The sequence below is a fragment of the Pantherophis guttatus genome, chromosome 1 (genome assembly GCF_059756535.1).
Source record: "Pantherophis guttatus breed Tessera chromosome 1, ASM5975653v1, whole genome shotgun sequence".
Lineage (NCBI taxonomy): Eukaryota > Metazoa > Chordata > Lepidosauria > Squamata > Colubridae > Pantherophis > Pantherophis guttatus.
Genome location: NC_142063.1, coordinates 197,445,816 through 197,462,650, shown reverse-complemented (window position 1 = coordinate 197,462,650; position 16,835 = coordinate 197,445,816). Strand labels below are relative to the sequence as shown.

Below are 16,835 nucleotides of genomic sequence, written 5' to 3'. Positions count from 1 at the left end.
TTCCTTGTTTATATTAGTGTTCTCAAAGCTTCCAGGTTGTTGGGGTTAAAGGTCACAGAATTCCAAGGGAGACCTGTTTTGACTTCTTCTGGTTGGGAATTCTGGCAATTGTAGTTCCAGTCAACCATTTTTTAAATTTTATTTTTTTATGATTGTAATCCACCCAGAGGTATCTTGAAGTGAGATAGGTGGTCAATACATTTCATAAACACATAAATAAATACTTAAACAAACAAACAAATACGTAAATCTTGGGGGCATCTGGCAATTTGATTTAATAACAGAGAAGTCATGTCATATCATTATATGCGACTGATGCTAATACATCCACAAGGCTAAAAAAGAAAATGAACCCAAGGGATTTTTTTGTTCTATGCCTATACTATGCTGGGTTAGGAACCACTTCCTCTCAAATATATAATCCCTGGACAAATGACTTTCTATATTCATTCATAGACTTTTACCCTTGTTATCTCTGCTAAGCACAGAGCAGGTGGATAGTTGGTATCGGTCTTTGTTCTAGTTATAACATATTCAAAAATCACACATTTAATCTGGTGACATTATAAATATATTTGAGAAGAGAAAAAGTTCTTTTCCAGATTTTAGATTGCAGTAGTTCTATGTTTGTGACTTATGGCCAAGAAACGAACCCAGGAGACAGTGTCCAAGTTCAGCTATAATATAAAATTAAGAAAAGGAAAAGTGCTAGAAACTCCCCATTGTGCAGTGAACATGAGCTTTTCTTACCTGTTCAGTATCTCTTAGAGCTGTACAGCACTTTGGATTTAAAGTCCAATAGCTACTTCAGAGCATGCAGGAGTTCAGAGAGCAGCTACACAATCAAGGGAAAAGACATAACTCTTGAAAGAGTTGCAAATATGTCAGAATGTCAGGCACTCTGGAACATCTTTGTGCCTCTGACAGCAAAGCACAGCGTTGCTGGAACATCCATGGATGATAGATGGGCAACAAGCAGTGGCATCTGTGGGTGGGACAAAGTCGAGGGTGTCAAAAGTCTATAATTAGGACCGTCAAATGACGGTCTAGATCTAGAGCCCTGTAGATATGTGTGATGATGATGATCCACAAAGTACATGAGGCTTTGGTCATATAGATGGGACCACTAAATTGACTTTTTAAAACCTGTTCCCCGATGGATGCATAGGGCACTGGACACTTATGGAAATGACATCTCCTCAACTTTCCTACATTCATTAGGACATCCAATGAATACTCTTATGAATATGTTAACAAATCACTTCTTTCCTTGACACACATTACTTTCTCATTAAGTTCTGAATAATTCAATGAGTAATCATCTTTTGTAAATGCAAAGAATTCTTATACCAATCCAGCTTAAGTTACGTTCTGCATCAGGTTCTCTGGATAGCTGATATTATTAGTGGATAAAATCAGTGGTGAAATCCAAATTTTTTTACCACCAGTTCGGTAGGCGTGGCTTGGTGGGCGTGGCTTGGGCGTGGCAGGGGAAGGATACTGCAAAATCTCCATTCCCACCCGACTCCAGGGAAAGGATACTGCAAAATCCCCATTCCCTCCCCACTCTGGGGCCAGCCAGAGGTGGTATTTGTCAGTTCTCCGAACTACTCAAAATTTCCGCTACCGGTTCTCCAGAACCTGTCAGAACCTGCTGGATTTCACCCCTGGATAAAATGTATGAGATGCCCATGAGAGTGACTGACATATTGGGGAGCTGAGCTTCAGGAGCCCAACCAACACTTAGCAAATTCCTAGGCTATAATTCAAGCCATGAAAGCAAACTTGCTGACCTCCATGGACGTTTTAATTTTTATGATGTAAAAGGAATATATGGGTGCCTTTTCTGTGCATCAGTACAACAGAACTTCTCTTCTCCTGTGTAAACTACGTAACCAGAAAATGTTATCTGCATATTTAAGACAGATCTTTGGCTACTGAAACACATAGACAAATTTAGAGCTGTAAATTAATATGAATAAAAATGAATTACTTTTTTCCTACCTTGTTCCAGATAATCTTACAGCATTGTTTCCATAAAATAAACAAAGAACAAGGAGTGTGAACTGGGGGGGGGGGTGTCCATAGGCAAAAGATAGCAATAGCAATAGCAATAGCACTTAGATTTATATACCGCTTTACAGCCCTCTCTAAGCGGTTTACAGGGTCAGCCTATTGCCACCAACTATCTGGATCCTCATTTTACTGACCTCGGAAGGATGGAAGGCCGATGGGACCTTGAGCCACTGGGACTTGAATTGCCAAACTGCTGGCAGTCAGCAGTCAGTAGAAGTAGCCTGCAGTACTGCACTCTAACCACTGAGCCACCACAGCTCATCCATCTTTTATTACCTGTGACTTTCCAGGTGTCTTGGTTGAAAGCTTCAAACCACTGACCATGATGGGTGAGTGTGTGAAATTGATAAACCCAAAATTCTAAAAAAAAACCAAGATCGAAGAATGCTTTTTCAAAACTCTTTGTTGTGTATAGAAGATGATGAGCAGAGGAAAGGGAATCTACCAATTATGTGCAATCATAGAAGGCAAAGTAAAAATCCACTCCCAATAAATTGTTTAGGCAGACTGAAGAAATGTCTATGGCGATTCTTAATCATCCAGGTCCCAAAGATACTTTTTCAAGAGACAACTGGACTTTTTTGTTTTTCTTTGAAGATGTTTTGCTTCTCATCCAAAAAGCTTCTTCAGGTCTGGATGAGAAGTGAAACGTCTTTAAAGAAAATCCAGAAAGTCCAGTTGCCTCTTTAAAAAGCACTTTGGGACAGGCTGAAGAAAGTAGCTAGAAAGATTTTAATTATTAAGTATATTTATATGCACCCAAATCTAAAACATCTCAGTGACTCATGTTGAAAAATACAATATAAAACAAACCCCATACAAAATTAAAAATATTTCTTATTTTTGATTGATTTAAGAGAAATTCTTAATACATACATACATACATACATACATACATACATACATACATACATACATATTGCAATTTTCTTTATGGAGACTAGGCTATTGAACAAAGTTTGTCATATTTTTAACAGACCAGGCATTTGATTCCTAAATTATATAAAAAAGGGCATTTATGGAGAAAATCTGAGAAGCACCTGCTTAATTTGGAGTGACTTTATTAGATTTACTTCTTGCCAAAATCTGGAACTGTTCCATTATGCATGATCTTCTAATTCAGAAATAGAGTTTTCTGTCCTCTTAGTAGCCTTAGAACATTTCCTTTACCCCATGATTGAATTTTAAGATGTGTTTACTTCCTGGATAGGAATATTGAGCAACAACCATTTGAAGGACTTCTTGCCATTGGGTAGCACTGTATCATCATTCCTGATTTAAGAATTTTCCATCCTGTGATGCTTGCTTTCTTTCTTTCTTTCTTTCTTTCTTTCTTTCTTTCTTTCTTTCTTTCTTCCTTCCTTCCTTCCTTCCTTCCTTCCTTCCTTCCTTCCTTCCTTCCTTTATTATATTTATGAAAGTAAAAGTAAAAGTTTATAAAAGTAAATTAAAGTAAAGTAAAGTAAATTAAAGGTGATTGTGCATTGTTTTAATAAGGCATTTGGGATATTTCTGAATTTACCTTTCTTAATGGAGAGAAATAACCGAGCTAATGAAAAGTCCAAATGAAGTTACTTCCTGAAAGAATTGCTTATAAGTATCAAGAGATGCTTAGAAAAACTGATTATCTAGTTCTAAAAGCAGATTCTGTTTTAACACAAGGATGTATACACAGATTTATGACTTCATGAAATCACTCCACTTTCTCATAACAGTTTCTATTAAATTGACCTCCTGCCCTTAAACAGCTTTGAACATCTGATCCAGCGTATATATTTCATACATTCTGCCATGTGTAACAATTCAGAGTTACAGGCTTTCTAATTTAATTGATTTTACAGCTCTGAATTTTGGAAAAGCTGAAACTTGAAAACATTAAGGGCAAAAAATAGACTGGCTGTCACAATAAAAACAGCAGTTGAACAGGTGGAAGTGTAAAATATTCAATCTATATTTTACAACACAAAATAAATTAACCATTTTTGGAAACTTTTGTTAGTTTAGTTGTTCAGATATTGCCCTAATGGGTTTTACACTTTGCTAAACCTTTCCTTTTACCTTGTTATTCCATGCCACAACAGTGTGCTCATCTGGAATGTTTCTTTAAAAATGTCTCTAGAAAGAAACATTTTTGATCTTGCAGACAGTAAATCAAATGAGTAATGGTTTTAGCTGGCTGGCAAATGTTCTCCACCTGAGATGGTACTCAATTTGATTTACATAGTATTAGGAAATGCATGTCTCTTGCAGCCCTTTTCAAGGGTTACTCAACATGGAGCAAGTGTTTGGAAAAACGGCAGGCATTTCTCTCCCTTCCTTTTTTGAGTAGATGCATCTGAATGAAGCAGTTTGGGCTTTAATAAACCTTAAAATAAAATTAAAAGATTGTCTAATTCTTAGTATGTATAATTAAAGGAGAAGTTCTAGTGATAGCTTCATAATTCTAATATCTACCTGCAGAAATGAGCAAACTTCAAAGGTTATAGAGTTACCATTAGTGGTACAATTAGTAATTTAGCATTTAGTAGCATGTAACCATTCTAATTCTAGAATGGCTAAATGCTAAAAAATCAGCACTCATTTATTTAATTCAGGAGACAGTAATTACGTTAATATCTATTATTTCCCTCAGACCTTCTCAAAATGGATATCATGGTTTATGTTGCTATCTGTCTGATAAAATATGAATGCAGAATGCATGTGTGCGTGTGTATGTATAATGTGTGTATATATATATATATATATATATATATATATATATATATATATATGTATGTATATGTATGTGTCTATATATATATATATACACATACATACATACATACATATACTGTCTCATATATATATTATTAAGTTATTAAGTGAGTCACACCTGATTTTATCCTACAGTTGTTAAGCGAATAGTGCAGTTATTAAGCGAATCCAGTTTCCCCCATTGTCTTGGCTTGTGTGAAGCCCCCTGGGAAGGTCACAAATGATAACCATATGAATATTGCAAACATAATATATGCAAAGCACCAGATTTTTATCATGTGACCATGAGAATGCTATAAATGCCAGGGCCAGTCATAATTTATTTTTGTCAGTACTGTTGTAACTTTGAACAGTTGCTAAATGAATGATTGTACATTAAAGACTACCTGTAGTCTTAAAACAGTCACAATTATAAAGCCAAAACCAAACTCACAATAGAAACTTTAAACCAGAAAATAAGTAGAAATAAAGCAAGCTGTAACACCTACCCATCTAAACAAGCTTGAAGAAGAGAATAATGTTACAGAGATTTATATATAAAGATGCTAGAAATGAAGCACATTTATAAACCAGTCTTCTGTCTGATGGTTGAGAATCTTTGAAATTGTAATCCCAACACACCTGAAGGATACCAGATCTGAGAAGGTTTTTACAAACAAGTAACTTCTTGTTCACTATTCTTCTTTTTTACTTATGAAGCCCAGATCCAAATAAGTGAACATTCCCAATTCTGTTGTTGTTCTCTGTCATTAGTTTGGAATTCTGCCTTTGGATTATAAATGGAATTTGAGTATATAGACCTTGATTGAAAGGTCGGCAGTTCAACTGTTCAAATCCCTAGTACCGCGTAACAGGGTGAGCTCCCGTTACCTGTCCCAGCTTCTGCCAACCTAGCAGTTCGAAACCACTTAAAAAATGCAAGTAGAAAAATAGGGACCACCTTTGGTGGGAAGGTAACAGTGTTCCGTGTGCCTTTGGCATTTAGTCATGCCAGCCACATGATCACGGAGACGTCTTCGGACAGCGCTGGCTCTTTGGCTTTGAAACGGAGATGAGCACCACCCCCTAGTCAGAAACGACTAGCACATATGTGCGAGGGGAACCTTTACCTTTACCTAATTCCCTTTCCTTACTTTGTTTGCTGCTATTATATTGAAAAAATAAGCATATTTATACATGCATTATATAAATGTATAAATGAGACTCGTGGCTTGTTAACTGTTCATACGGTATTATCATGGCACATGGCTTGGGATATGTTCATACTGTTGCAGAATTCATGCCATAGTACCACACTTAATTGCTGCTTCTTCCAAAGATGCTGTTTGTATCATCTAACCTAAGAAAGAGTACTGGAAAGCCAGTAGTGGGTTTCAATTTAGTTTGCTACCGGTTCGCTCGTGAGCGTGCGTGCGCTGTGTGTGCAACGCTTCTGCACATGTGCAGAAGCATCCGGGGGGTGGGCAGAGCCTCCTGCCACTGCTGCTACCGGTTTGCCCGATCTGGGGAGAACTGGTAGCAACCCGCCACTGTGGAATGCGTGTACACTTTTTGGTAACATTTTTATTGGTTCAAGTGAAAATAATTCCCAACAATGAGTTTAGATTTTGTTTTCAGACCAGTAATGCTACCTTTGTTATGTTTCTTATGTGTGTTTGGGAAAGGAAAGGGTTACAAGAGTTTCTTGCCTCTGGGAAGAATATCATTTATCCTATGTGGTAATATGTATATAAAATGTGTTGTTTTAGGACCACAAGGGAAGCCTAAAGCCTTATTAAAAATATGGTGTTAAATATAGAATAAATATGAATGTAGAAGTAGTTATAATGCATTATGGCTGGTACTGAGAAGTCCATAATGTGAGAAAGTTGAAGGAAAGAAACAAAAAGCAGCAGCAAGACACAAGAGGCTTCAAGTACTTGACTTTACAAGCACCTGAGACATCAAAGCAATGTTCTCTTACTCCTCTAGCCTCTTCCCTTTTCTTGCTCTATCAGTGACATATTGGAACAAACTTAACAGTTCATTTTTTAAAACAGAACGCAGCTCTTTTCTGATCCAACCCAGTGGGCTGTACTTTACCAAAAGGTATTGACCTTTAATTAAAGCTGAAACATTGAAATCATGTCACTTTTCATGACAACATTGAACTTCCTTAAAATAAGGTACTACACACATTTAGAGAGGGGTACATTGATATGACATAATGACCAATGATATGTGCTCTGGTCTACTTTCTTTCAGGTATTTAGAGCGGGTGGTGGTGGTAATATTAAGGTCTAAATATTAAATACGTATGAGATATTCCAAGCATTCTAGGTATTATGCAAGAATTAAAAAAGAAAAAGAAGTCATGGGCAGAGATATATTTATCTAATTCCGTTTTACAGTTCTCATACATGGATAATTTCAGAAGGTGGTGCTTCTGAAGTCTGGCACAATAAACATTGGTGCACTATGGCACCCTTTTGAATTTTACAAAGCTCCTGATAGTATTCGTCATGCTTATGAAACTGCTGCAGGCACTGCTGGTTCAGTGGCACCAATATTTTGAGATGAAAGCTCTTCCTTTCATCTCAGTCCCATGGGAGCTAATCAAGCTGTAAACAGGTGTAGTAAGGGACTGGGGGAAGGCATGGAAAGCTGAATTTATGCAAGAGAGAAAACAGAAAATTGAATTTGTGTTATTGGAAACCACAGATCAGAATATGAACACTCCCTTTGTTGAAATGAGCTTACACCTTTGGAATAGGCAGGTTTGCAGGGTCGGCAACAGCCTGACTCTGAAATTGAGAATAGTTGCACAGAGAGGTATAATGGCCAAACCCACATATTCCTAGGAATGGGTGATATCCCTGTAGCAACCTTTGCCTTAACTATATCCCATTTTGGCTGCTAAAACAGTCTGTATGCAGGTCTATTTTTCAAAACTGCTTGGAATCTTCAATTAGTTCAAAATGGTATGGCTAGACTATTTACCAGGGCTGGTAATTATTAACTAAGTGACTCACTTGTATAACAACTGCACCAGTGTTGGGTTGCCCCCAGTTTGGACCGGTTCGCAAGAACCAGTAGTAAAACCAGCAGGAGGCCCAGCCCACTGCCCCGGATGTCGTCATCGGCGATCTGCACATGCGCAATCTCGTTACGAACCAGTAGTAAAGGTAAGTAGAACCCATCCCTGAACTGCACTGATTCCAATGTTTTTGGGTCTAATGCAAACTGTTCTTTATAAAAATCCAGCATCCTGTGAGAATGGTGGAAGAGTGCACGTGTGTGTGCTTGCACACACCTATGCACATGACGTTTCCATCTTGGGGCCCAATGGTATAGAAGGCAGCTGAGCATCTTCGGCTTCTTAACTTCTGCCCTTGGACTCTGTTACTATATTTTATTATAATATTGTGAGCTGGGAAAATATAAACAGAATGTGCCCATCAGGTTGAAAAAAACAAAGGATAGTGAAATTGTATGCCACATATAACATTATGGGATAAGTGTTTTAAGACCAGACGTGTATTGATCAGGAAATATCTGAAGCCAAGTATTTAAGACAATAGAGTTAAGCCACCTGGAAGTTCACGTAAAGAATCCCGGTACAGGGAGTAAAAAGGCTTCTTGTATCTCTTCAAGAATTAAGCCATCTATGTCAGAAAATTCATGGTACGATTTGTTCCTATCAGGACTTCTTAAGATTGCAAAATCTTATTTTTTTTAAAAAAAAAATATTTGTTTGTTGCTGTGATATTATCTCTCTTTAGCATGTTCCTAGAAATGCTAATTATTTTGGAACAACTGTCCCAAAAATCTTCTCCTGTGTCGCAGTAGCAGCTCTCATGAAAGCTGGCACATCTGAAGCACGCTTAGTTGGGGAGGCTTGTTCTAAGGATACAACCAAACAGCTGCTGAAACTCTCTGCTTCGTTTTGCATCATATGTATATCTCTTCCTTGCTGTATCCATTCTCCAACCGAACTCTAGCAGGGCAATGGGAGGGCACCAAAAATGTTAATACTTCCATTTTTCCTTTCCCGCATTTGTTCCGACCTTCAAATTAAGAGGAATAAAAAACTAAAATAACAATCATTCCCCATTTTGTGATGGGAGAGGTGAAGCTGTCTTCTGAGAAATAATGATTGTGGCACTGTAACACAACTTTTGGGTTACAGGAAAAAAGAAGAAATTGCAGGACACTGTGGGAATTCCTGCCAATGGGAAGCCTACTTACAAATCCAGAGGAAATGTTGTAAAAAATAATGCATTTTCTCTGGGGAGCAGAAGCTGAGTCAGGTGCGCTGGTTGAAGTACCAGGCAAGATTCATATTATTAATGGGGACATAGGGACAAGATGTAGAAAAGATTCCAGATGTTTGCCAGCTCTTTGCAAAGTTAATTCAAGTCATGCCATGTGGAAATTTTAATTCAGGTTCATCTAAAGAGATATTTGGACGTCTTTTAGCTTTTGTTCACTTTTTCTCTTACTGCAGTCCTCACATAGTCAAACTACCAGTGCTATGTGAGACAACTTTTCCTCTGCAGAAAGTTCCTAACTTGAGACCATCTTATTTCAAAACACATTTATAAGCTTCTAAATATTGCATGGCGAGAAGGTAGTGAAGTTATTACATATGATAAAACAAAAGTCAGCCTCATTTATTGTATTTAAAGCTGTTTATTTCCAAAGCAAGCAGTCTATATCCAAACTATTTCGGATGTATTTTAACTCTTCGAATTTTACACTTGTCTTCCCACTCGCATCATATCCATCCAGGGTTCCACATGTTTTGCTTGACATCCTGAATAAATACTTTCTGGAAAACATGAAGGTGTTTTCACTATTGATTCATATTTCAGTTGATCTTGGACTTAATCAATTGCTTTATTGTGATTTTAAAAAAAGACTACTTTTGATCAAGTAGATCAAGACTACTATGCCCTTTCTGACTCTAGGGATGTGGTTTTCATCCATCTGTATTGTGCCTCCTATCTGGAGCTACAGTCCCATTTTTAACATAGCTGTAGCATCTGCAAACATTAAAATAGCTCAGTAACAAGGATGGATTAAATTTCTTGTAGTGAATGAAAAAGTAGACTCTGGGGGCATTATGTGTAACCGATCTTAAGCTTTATTTGGACCAAGTAGTTTTCAAAACATTCATTGCTCAGATTGGAAACAAAACAATTTAATAGGGGGCAAGATTTTTTCCGCAGCAAAGCTCTTCCTACTTTATAGGTCAGAGATATGTCATGATTAAAATTATTTAAAGGTAAAACCATGTTGGGGAAGGGTTTTTTAAAAATACAATTTGATTTTTTTTCAGTGAGTAAATTTATGGAAATGCCTTCGTAAATGATTCCAAGATTTAAGTATGCCAAAGCTGTCTAGTGTTTAAAAAAACAAACCAGTTCAGAATATCAAACATGAAAATACAAACTCAGCTAAATTATAATTCAGTTTTTAAAAAAACCAGATAAAACAGTTAAATAACATCATTGATAAGCTTTGAACCATGGATGTAATACACCAAAGATTTTACAAACTGGTAGCCACAGTGATATTTATTTATTTATTTTAAAATTGGAATGTTCATCTCATGGGGAATCTTTAAAGGTGCTTCACCTTGTTTGTTGTTGGGTTGGGTTGTTGGTTTTCCTGGGTTTTGTAAAGTTACAGCTTTGTTTTATTGTACGTGATGTCCTATAAAGATGATCTATGTCTGCGATACCTCCTTTGAAAGAGGACCACGGTGCTATCCATTTAAAGAGAATGCAGCCAAGCAGTAAATTTAGGGGGCCTTCTTCTCTTTTCATATTGACTGTATCTGAGCCAGCAGTTGGTCTTTGATGTTGTAACAATAGAGCATCGGCAGAGAGGAGGGTTAGGGCTTGAACAATGTTGAAACGAGGCTGCATTCATTAATTTTCATGCCAGAGGCTTCTCTGCTTTGTTGCTTGCAGGAAGGAACCGTGTACTGTGGGTATTACAGTTCTTACAGACTTTCATCTGAAGCCTCTGTGTTAAATATTTTTAATTATAAACCAGGTGTTCTGGAAACCCAGACTATCACTTAGAGCCCATTATTAACTCCAAAAAGGCTTCAAGTCTACTGTTTCACCTCTCAATGGTCCAATAATCTGCTATACGTGGCATAGGAGTAATCCAGGTGCACTTGTAACAAAATTTCAAAGCTAGAAATTAGAAATTGTTTCATTAGCCAGCTACAATTTAAATTAATTGATACCTTATTAAAGATAATATAGGTTTAGTCTCAGAAATTATGCTAAGAGGTCATAAGCATTCATGATGGTTCTTATATTTTATATATTCCAGAAAGCAGGATAGTTATCATTCTTATGGAATTTATTGAATGTAGAGAATTACCCATCTTAATGTATTTTGAATTTGTAGCATGAACTCTTGCATTTAGTTTGATGCAGAAGGCTGAAAAGTTAAAAAAGAGGTTAAAAGAGATAAGAGTTGAAAAGAGTTGAAAAGCTTTGACCAGCAAGAGGAGAGACCACTTTATGAAAATCCTGCAACCATATTAAATATTTTATTTGTTTCTTTCATTAGATTTATATCCAACTTTTGTGCTAAACATGACAGTCAAAGCAACCAACCTACCAATGAATAAAATACAAAGAAAATTAATTTTAAACGAAACCAGAATGACATTGTACAATAAAATCTAAACAGCAGAAGGCTACTAGTTCTGTCCCTCTAATTGCCTTCTAGTATCATCTGGAGTTTTGCAACTAACTAAGTTATGCCTAGGCAAATCAATAAAAAGAATTGTCATCATTGTGTTTTTAAGGAGGCTTTGGAAGGGAGGAGTCTCTGTCTATCTCTATATCTCTATCTATCATCTGTCTGTTTATCTATCTATCTATCTATCTATCTATCTATCTATCTATCTATCTATCTTGTTTTCTCTTAATGTGGGATCTAAACATGAAAAGTGGAACATTGGCTTAGATCTTAATTAGAGCTCTTGGAAACAAACTTTATTTCACTTCAATTTGCTTTCAGACTCAACTATGTCAAACTTTAAATGAAGAATACCACTGATGAGACTTCATATCTTTTGCTTAAACAGGTTGCTTGTCCCAGAATCTTTCTGTTTCCTTTCCTTTTCTTTTTGTAAATGTAGCATTTTTCCTACTGCATACTTAACGTTATTTTTAGCTTCTAAATGAATAGTGAACTCTTCTTGTTTTTTGTAAACCATATAAACAAAATGTTTTTTTACAAAATATTATTTGGCAGATGATATTTCCAGAAATAAATTTGGAACAAGATGTTGAATATTTTAAGAGATAGGCAGGAAAAATAAAAATGATTACAGAACATCTGCCTGCTGGAAACGTGAAACAGCTGTGCAAAATCTTTGAAATAGGTCACATTGATTTAAAGCAAATTGTTAACTTTCATGGCCATCATTAAAAGCCCAACTGAAATCAACATGAGGAAGGACCTTCTAGATCAGGGCTGTCAAACTCCCGGCCCGTGGACCAGATGCATCACATGCTGGCCACGCCCATGCCCAGTTTAGTGAAGGGGGAAAAAGTCCTGATACAACATGTGACGAAGCCGTGATGCCGTGAATTTGACACCCCTGTTCTAGATCTTTAAAAAACTGCCTCCCTCATTAATTAAATTATAACTCTCATCCTCCCTAGTCAGAGTAGCCAACAAGGATTATAGTGCTACATACTTGGAGAGCACCAGATTGGGAAAGATGGTTCTAGACAGTGACGGTATACAGTGACGGTATTTAGTCAGCCACCAATTGTGCAAGTTCTCCCACTTAAAAAGATGAGAGAGGCCTGTAATTGTCATCATAGGTAGACCTCAACTATGAGAGACAAAATGAGAAAACAAATCCAGACAATCACATTGTCTGAATTGGAAAGAATTTATTTGCAAATTATGGTGGAAAATAAGTATTTGGTCACCTACAAACAAGCAAGATTTCTGGCTCTCACAGACCTGTAACTTCTTCTTTAAGAGGCTCCTCTGTCCTCCACTCATTACCTGTATTAATGGCACCTGTTTGAACTTGTTATCAGTATAAAAGACACCTGTCCACAACCTCAAACAGTCACACTCAAAACTCCACTATGGTGAAGACCAAAGAGCTGTCGAAGGACACCAGAAACAAAATTGTAGACCTGCACTAGGCTGGGAAGACTGAATCTGCAATAGGCAAGCAGCTTGGTGTGAAGAAATCAACTGTGGGAGCAATAATTAGAAAATGGAAGACATACAAAACCACTGATAATCTCCCTCGATCTGGGGCTCCACGCAAGATCTCACCCCGTGGGGTCACAATGATCACAAGAACAGTGAGCAAAAATCCCAGAACCACACAGGGGGACCTAGTGAATGACCTACAGAGAGCTGGGACCAACGTAACAAAGGCTACCATCAGTAACACACTACGCCGCCAGGGACTCAGATCCTGCAGTGCCAGACGTGTCCCCCTGCTTAAGCCAGTACATGTCCGGGCCCGTCTGAAGTTTGCTAGAGAGCATTTGGATGATCCAGAAGAGTCATATGGTCAGATGAAACCAAAGTAGAACTGTTTGGTAGAAACACAACTCGTCGTGTTTGGAGGAGAGAGAATGCTGAGTTGCATCCAAAGAACACCATACCTACTGTGAAGCATGGGGGTGGCAACATCATGCTTTGGGGCTGTTTCTCTGCAAAGGGACCAGGACGACTGATCCATGTACAGGAAAGAATGAATGGGGCCATGTATCGTGAGATTTTGAGTGCAAACCTCCTTCCATCAGCAAGGGCATTGAAGATGAAACGTGGCTGGGTCTTTCAGCATGACAATGATCCCAAACACACCACCCGGGCAACAAAGGAGTGGCTTCGTAAGAAGCATTTCAAGGTCCTGGAGTGACCTAGCCAGTCTCCAGATCTCAACCCCATAGAAAACCTTTGGAGGGAGTTGAAAGTCCGTGTTGCCCAGCGACAGCCCCAAAACATCACTGCTCTAGAGGAGATCTGCATGGAGGAATGGGCCAACAGTGTGTGCCAACCTTGTGAAGACTTACAGAAAACGTTTGACCTCTGTCATTGCCAACAAAGGATATATAACAAAGTATTGAGATGAACTTTTGATATTGACCAAATACTTATTTTCCACCATAATTTGCAAATAAATTCTTTCCAAATCAGACAATGTGATTGTCTGGATTTGTTTTCTCATTTTGTCTCTCATAGTTCAGGTCTACCTGTGATGTCAATTACAGGCCTCTCTCATCTTTTTAAGTGGGAGAACTTGCACAATTGGTGGCTGACTAAATACTTTTTTGCCCCACTGTACTTGAGCAGCAAAAACTCATAGAGGACAAAGTGCCACATTGCTACATGACCAATAATTGCAGGACACAAAGGAATAGCTGGCCTGCCAATCAGCTAGCAATGCTGGCAGCAATAGAGCTGGCAATGTCAATGAGGCCTGGAGATGTGTGACAAGCATTCAGTAGCATGTCTTTCAAGGAGGAGGTGGCAGTGAAAAATTAAGTAGCAGCAGATCCTTCCTGGCAATAGCAACATTTAGTCTCAGTTTAAAAAAAAAACAAACATCAATAGGCTGCATAAGGATGCTTGGTGGGTCACAAAGTGAGGACAGGAAACTTTGTGACCTGTAGTTTCTATAGCCAATGGCCGGGAGCTTTAATCCAAAATATATAAGAGATTTAGAGATACTGTGGCTGAGATTAAATTATACTAGTACATGTGAGATCCAAGTTCAACTATTCAATCAAAAAGACCTTCGCAGATCTTGAGACAGTCATCTTTTCATTAGACAGCTCATTTTATGATGTTTGTCTGTGGGTATCTAGGGGAAAGAACCTTGCCATTCTGAGACCTCTAGAAGTAAGCTAAGATGTAAACATATGAATACACACTTTGATAGTGAGCCAAAATTTATCACTAGGACCATGTCTATCATACAACAGATATATATGGATTTTTGTTCATTCCTGCTCTTTAGTATCATTAGAAATATCTTTAAAACACATCACAACCTTGTTACATATAACTTTCCCTCTTCTAGGTCCATCTCTAATTGTACTGGTTTCCTGAGATTTCTAATTTATGTTTAAAGTCCCAGCTTTTACCCAAACACAGATTTTAGAAGAGGGCAATTGTTCCCAAAGTTGAGCTACTCCTTCAAGACACTTTATAGAGTATGGAGAGTGTTCCCTTGCCTGCTTTTCAGCTCCAAATTGTGGAGAAGGGGAACAGTGCAACATGTTTATTAGAAATAATAGCACCCTCCCCATTGTAATTGTTATGTTTGTGCCCATGAAGTAAGTCTCACCATTTTCAAATAAGTCAAATGAATATTGACATAGAGTTTGAACCTTTGGATTTTCTTGTTCCTTTTCTGTACCCCATTCTAGTTGTGTTCATCTCAAGTGAGCAACCCATAGCTTTTATACAAGCACTAAGGTTTCTTTAAAATGCCTGGCACTCTGTTCCCCTTTCTGCATCTGTCTCAATTTAACCTTCATATTTTCAAGAATGTAGCTCTCATATTAGATGGCAACTGAAAACATCTGGGTCCAGCTGTTAAAAATTCCAACTTTTACACCAGCAAACTAGCAAGGGTAAAACTTCCACTTCCACTTTCTATTAATTCCTTGCTCTGCCAATGCAAAAGTCATATAGATGTACTGCCAATTTCTTTCTTGTATTGCTAAACATCAAGTGAAGGGACAGGATTGGGATATACTGAGGAGCAGTACAGTCTATGTAGTATGGTACATGAAATCTCTGCAGAGATTTCATCAAAATAATATGTGTGTTGTGATGCCACAAGACAGCAAGCTTGGCACTTTATATATTTGTGAGCAACATAATAAAACAACTATAATAGGAGGTTGTTCCATCAACAACATCACAATGCACATTTTATTTCCCCTCTCTTGCCTCCTCCAGACCATGTAGGTGATAGGGAAGCTTGTTGTACTGTTTGACATGTAGCTTTATTTTTTCATCAGTGCCAAAGTTTGTAATACCTTTGAATATATACTGTAAATGTTATGGACTTGTTTTCTTGATTGTAGGCACGCCATTGCAAAGGCCATGAGCTTGGTTCTTTTCTGCTTGTGCCTTTTCATTTCACCAGCACAAAGCTTTTGATAGCTTTAATGTAAGCCACTCTGGAAGACGGATCCACTGGTGGCCTTCTTCAGTGATTGAAGGATTCTTTTGCACTCAGAAAGATCTTTTCCAACTTAAGACCAGAATTTGGTATCCTAAAAGAGCTGAAACCCATATGAAGTCTCTAGCTCAAGATCACAAAGCATTCCATGGGATCTTTCATTGTACAACATTCATCATTTTTTGCAAAAATGTACACAACAAAGCACCTCTGCCAGAATCAGTTGGGTGTATAGGAAGCCACAGTGAGGTCCAGATCATGACTTAGATGTCATACAAACGGTGCAATGCTCCTTCATATTGTGTCATTTGTGTTATAAACCATCACACACGTTGTCATTTTCCCTTTAGTCTTCCTCAACCCATAGAATTCTGTCCACAACAGAATTACTTCTGCTAAACCTTGCTGTATCCAGCCTAATATCTTTCTTGGATCTACAACAATTGAATTTCTTTCCTTTTTTCTTTGTCCTCTTAGGAAATCCTCCACACAGAGAGTCTTTCATCTCTTGAAAGCAGCTTCACGTTAGATCCAGAAGATCGGCAGAATTATCCTGGTCACCAGGCAGCACACCGGTCATTGGCCAAACAGCGATTCAGGCAGCAGAATGGGCATACATCCTTGCAAAGAGATGGACCCAGATCTTTCCTTTTCGATCTTCCAAATTTTCCTGACTTCTCAAAAGCAGATATCAATGGGCAAAACCCTAACATCCAGGTAAAGATCTTCTGATTTATTCTTTGAATTTGATTTTAAAGCGATCATGGACTTAACATGTACCTTTTTAAAAAAAGCACTTTCAAATATCAGGAACAAA

The 16,835-nt window shown here is 37.8% G+C and overlaps 1 protein-coding gene and 1 long non-coding RNA gene across 2 annotated transcripts in view; one reads left to right on the top strand and one right to left on the bottom strand.

Annotated features, from left to right (window-relative positions):
* LOC148116719 (uncharacterized) overlaps positions 1-2,560 on the bottom strand; it is a 28,569-nt gene extending 26,009 nt beyond the window's left edge. The window contains exon 1 of the long non-coding RNA XR_015731258.1: positions 751-2,560. This is a non-coding gene — a long non-coding RNA (uncharacterized LOC148116719). The remainder of the gene's footprint in view (positions 1-750) is intronic.
* The window catches only part of ISM1 (isthmin 1), a 38,472-nt gene that overhangs the window by 3,262 nt on the left and 18,375 nt on the right, over positions 1-16,835 (top strand). The window contains exon 2 of the mRNA XM_034432388.3: positions 16,496-16,735. Within this exon, the coding sequence (XP_034288279.2) occupies positions 16,496-16,735 (240 nt within the window). The remainder of the gene's footprint in view (positions 1-16,495; positions 16,736-16,835) is intronic.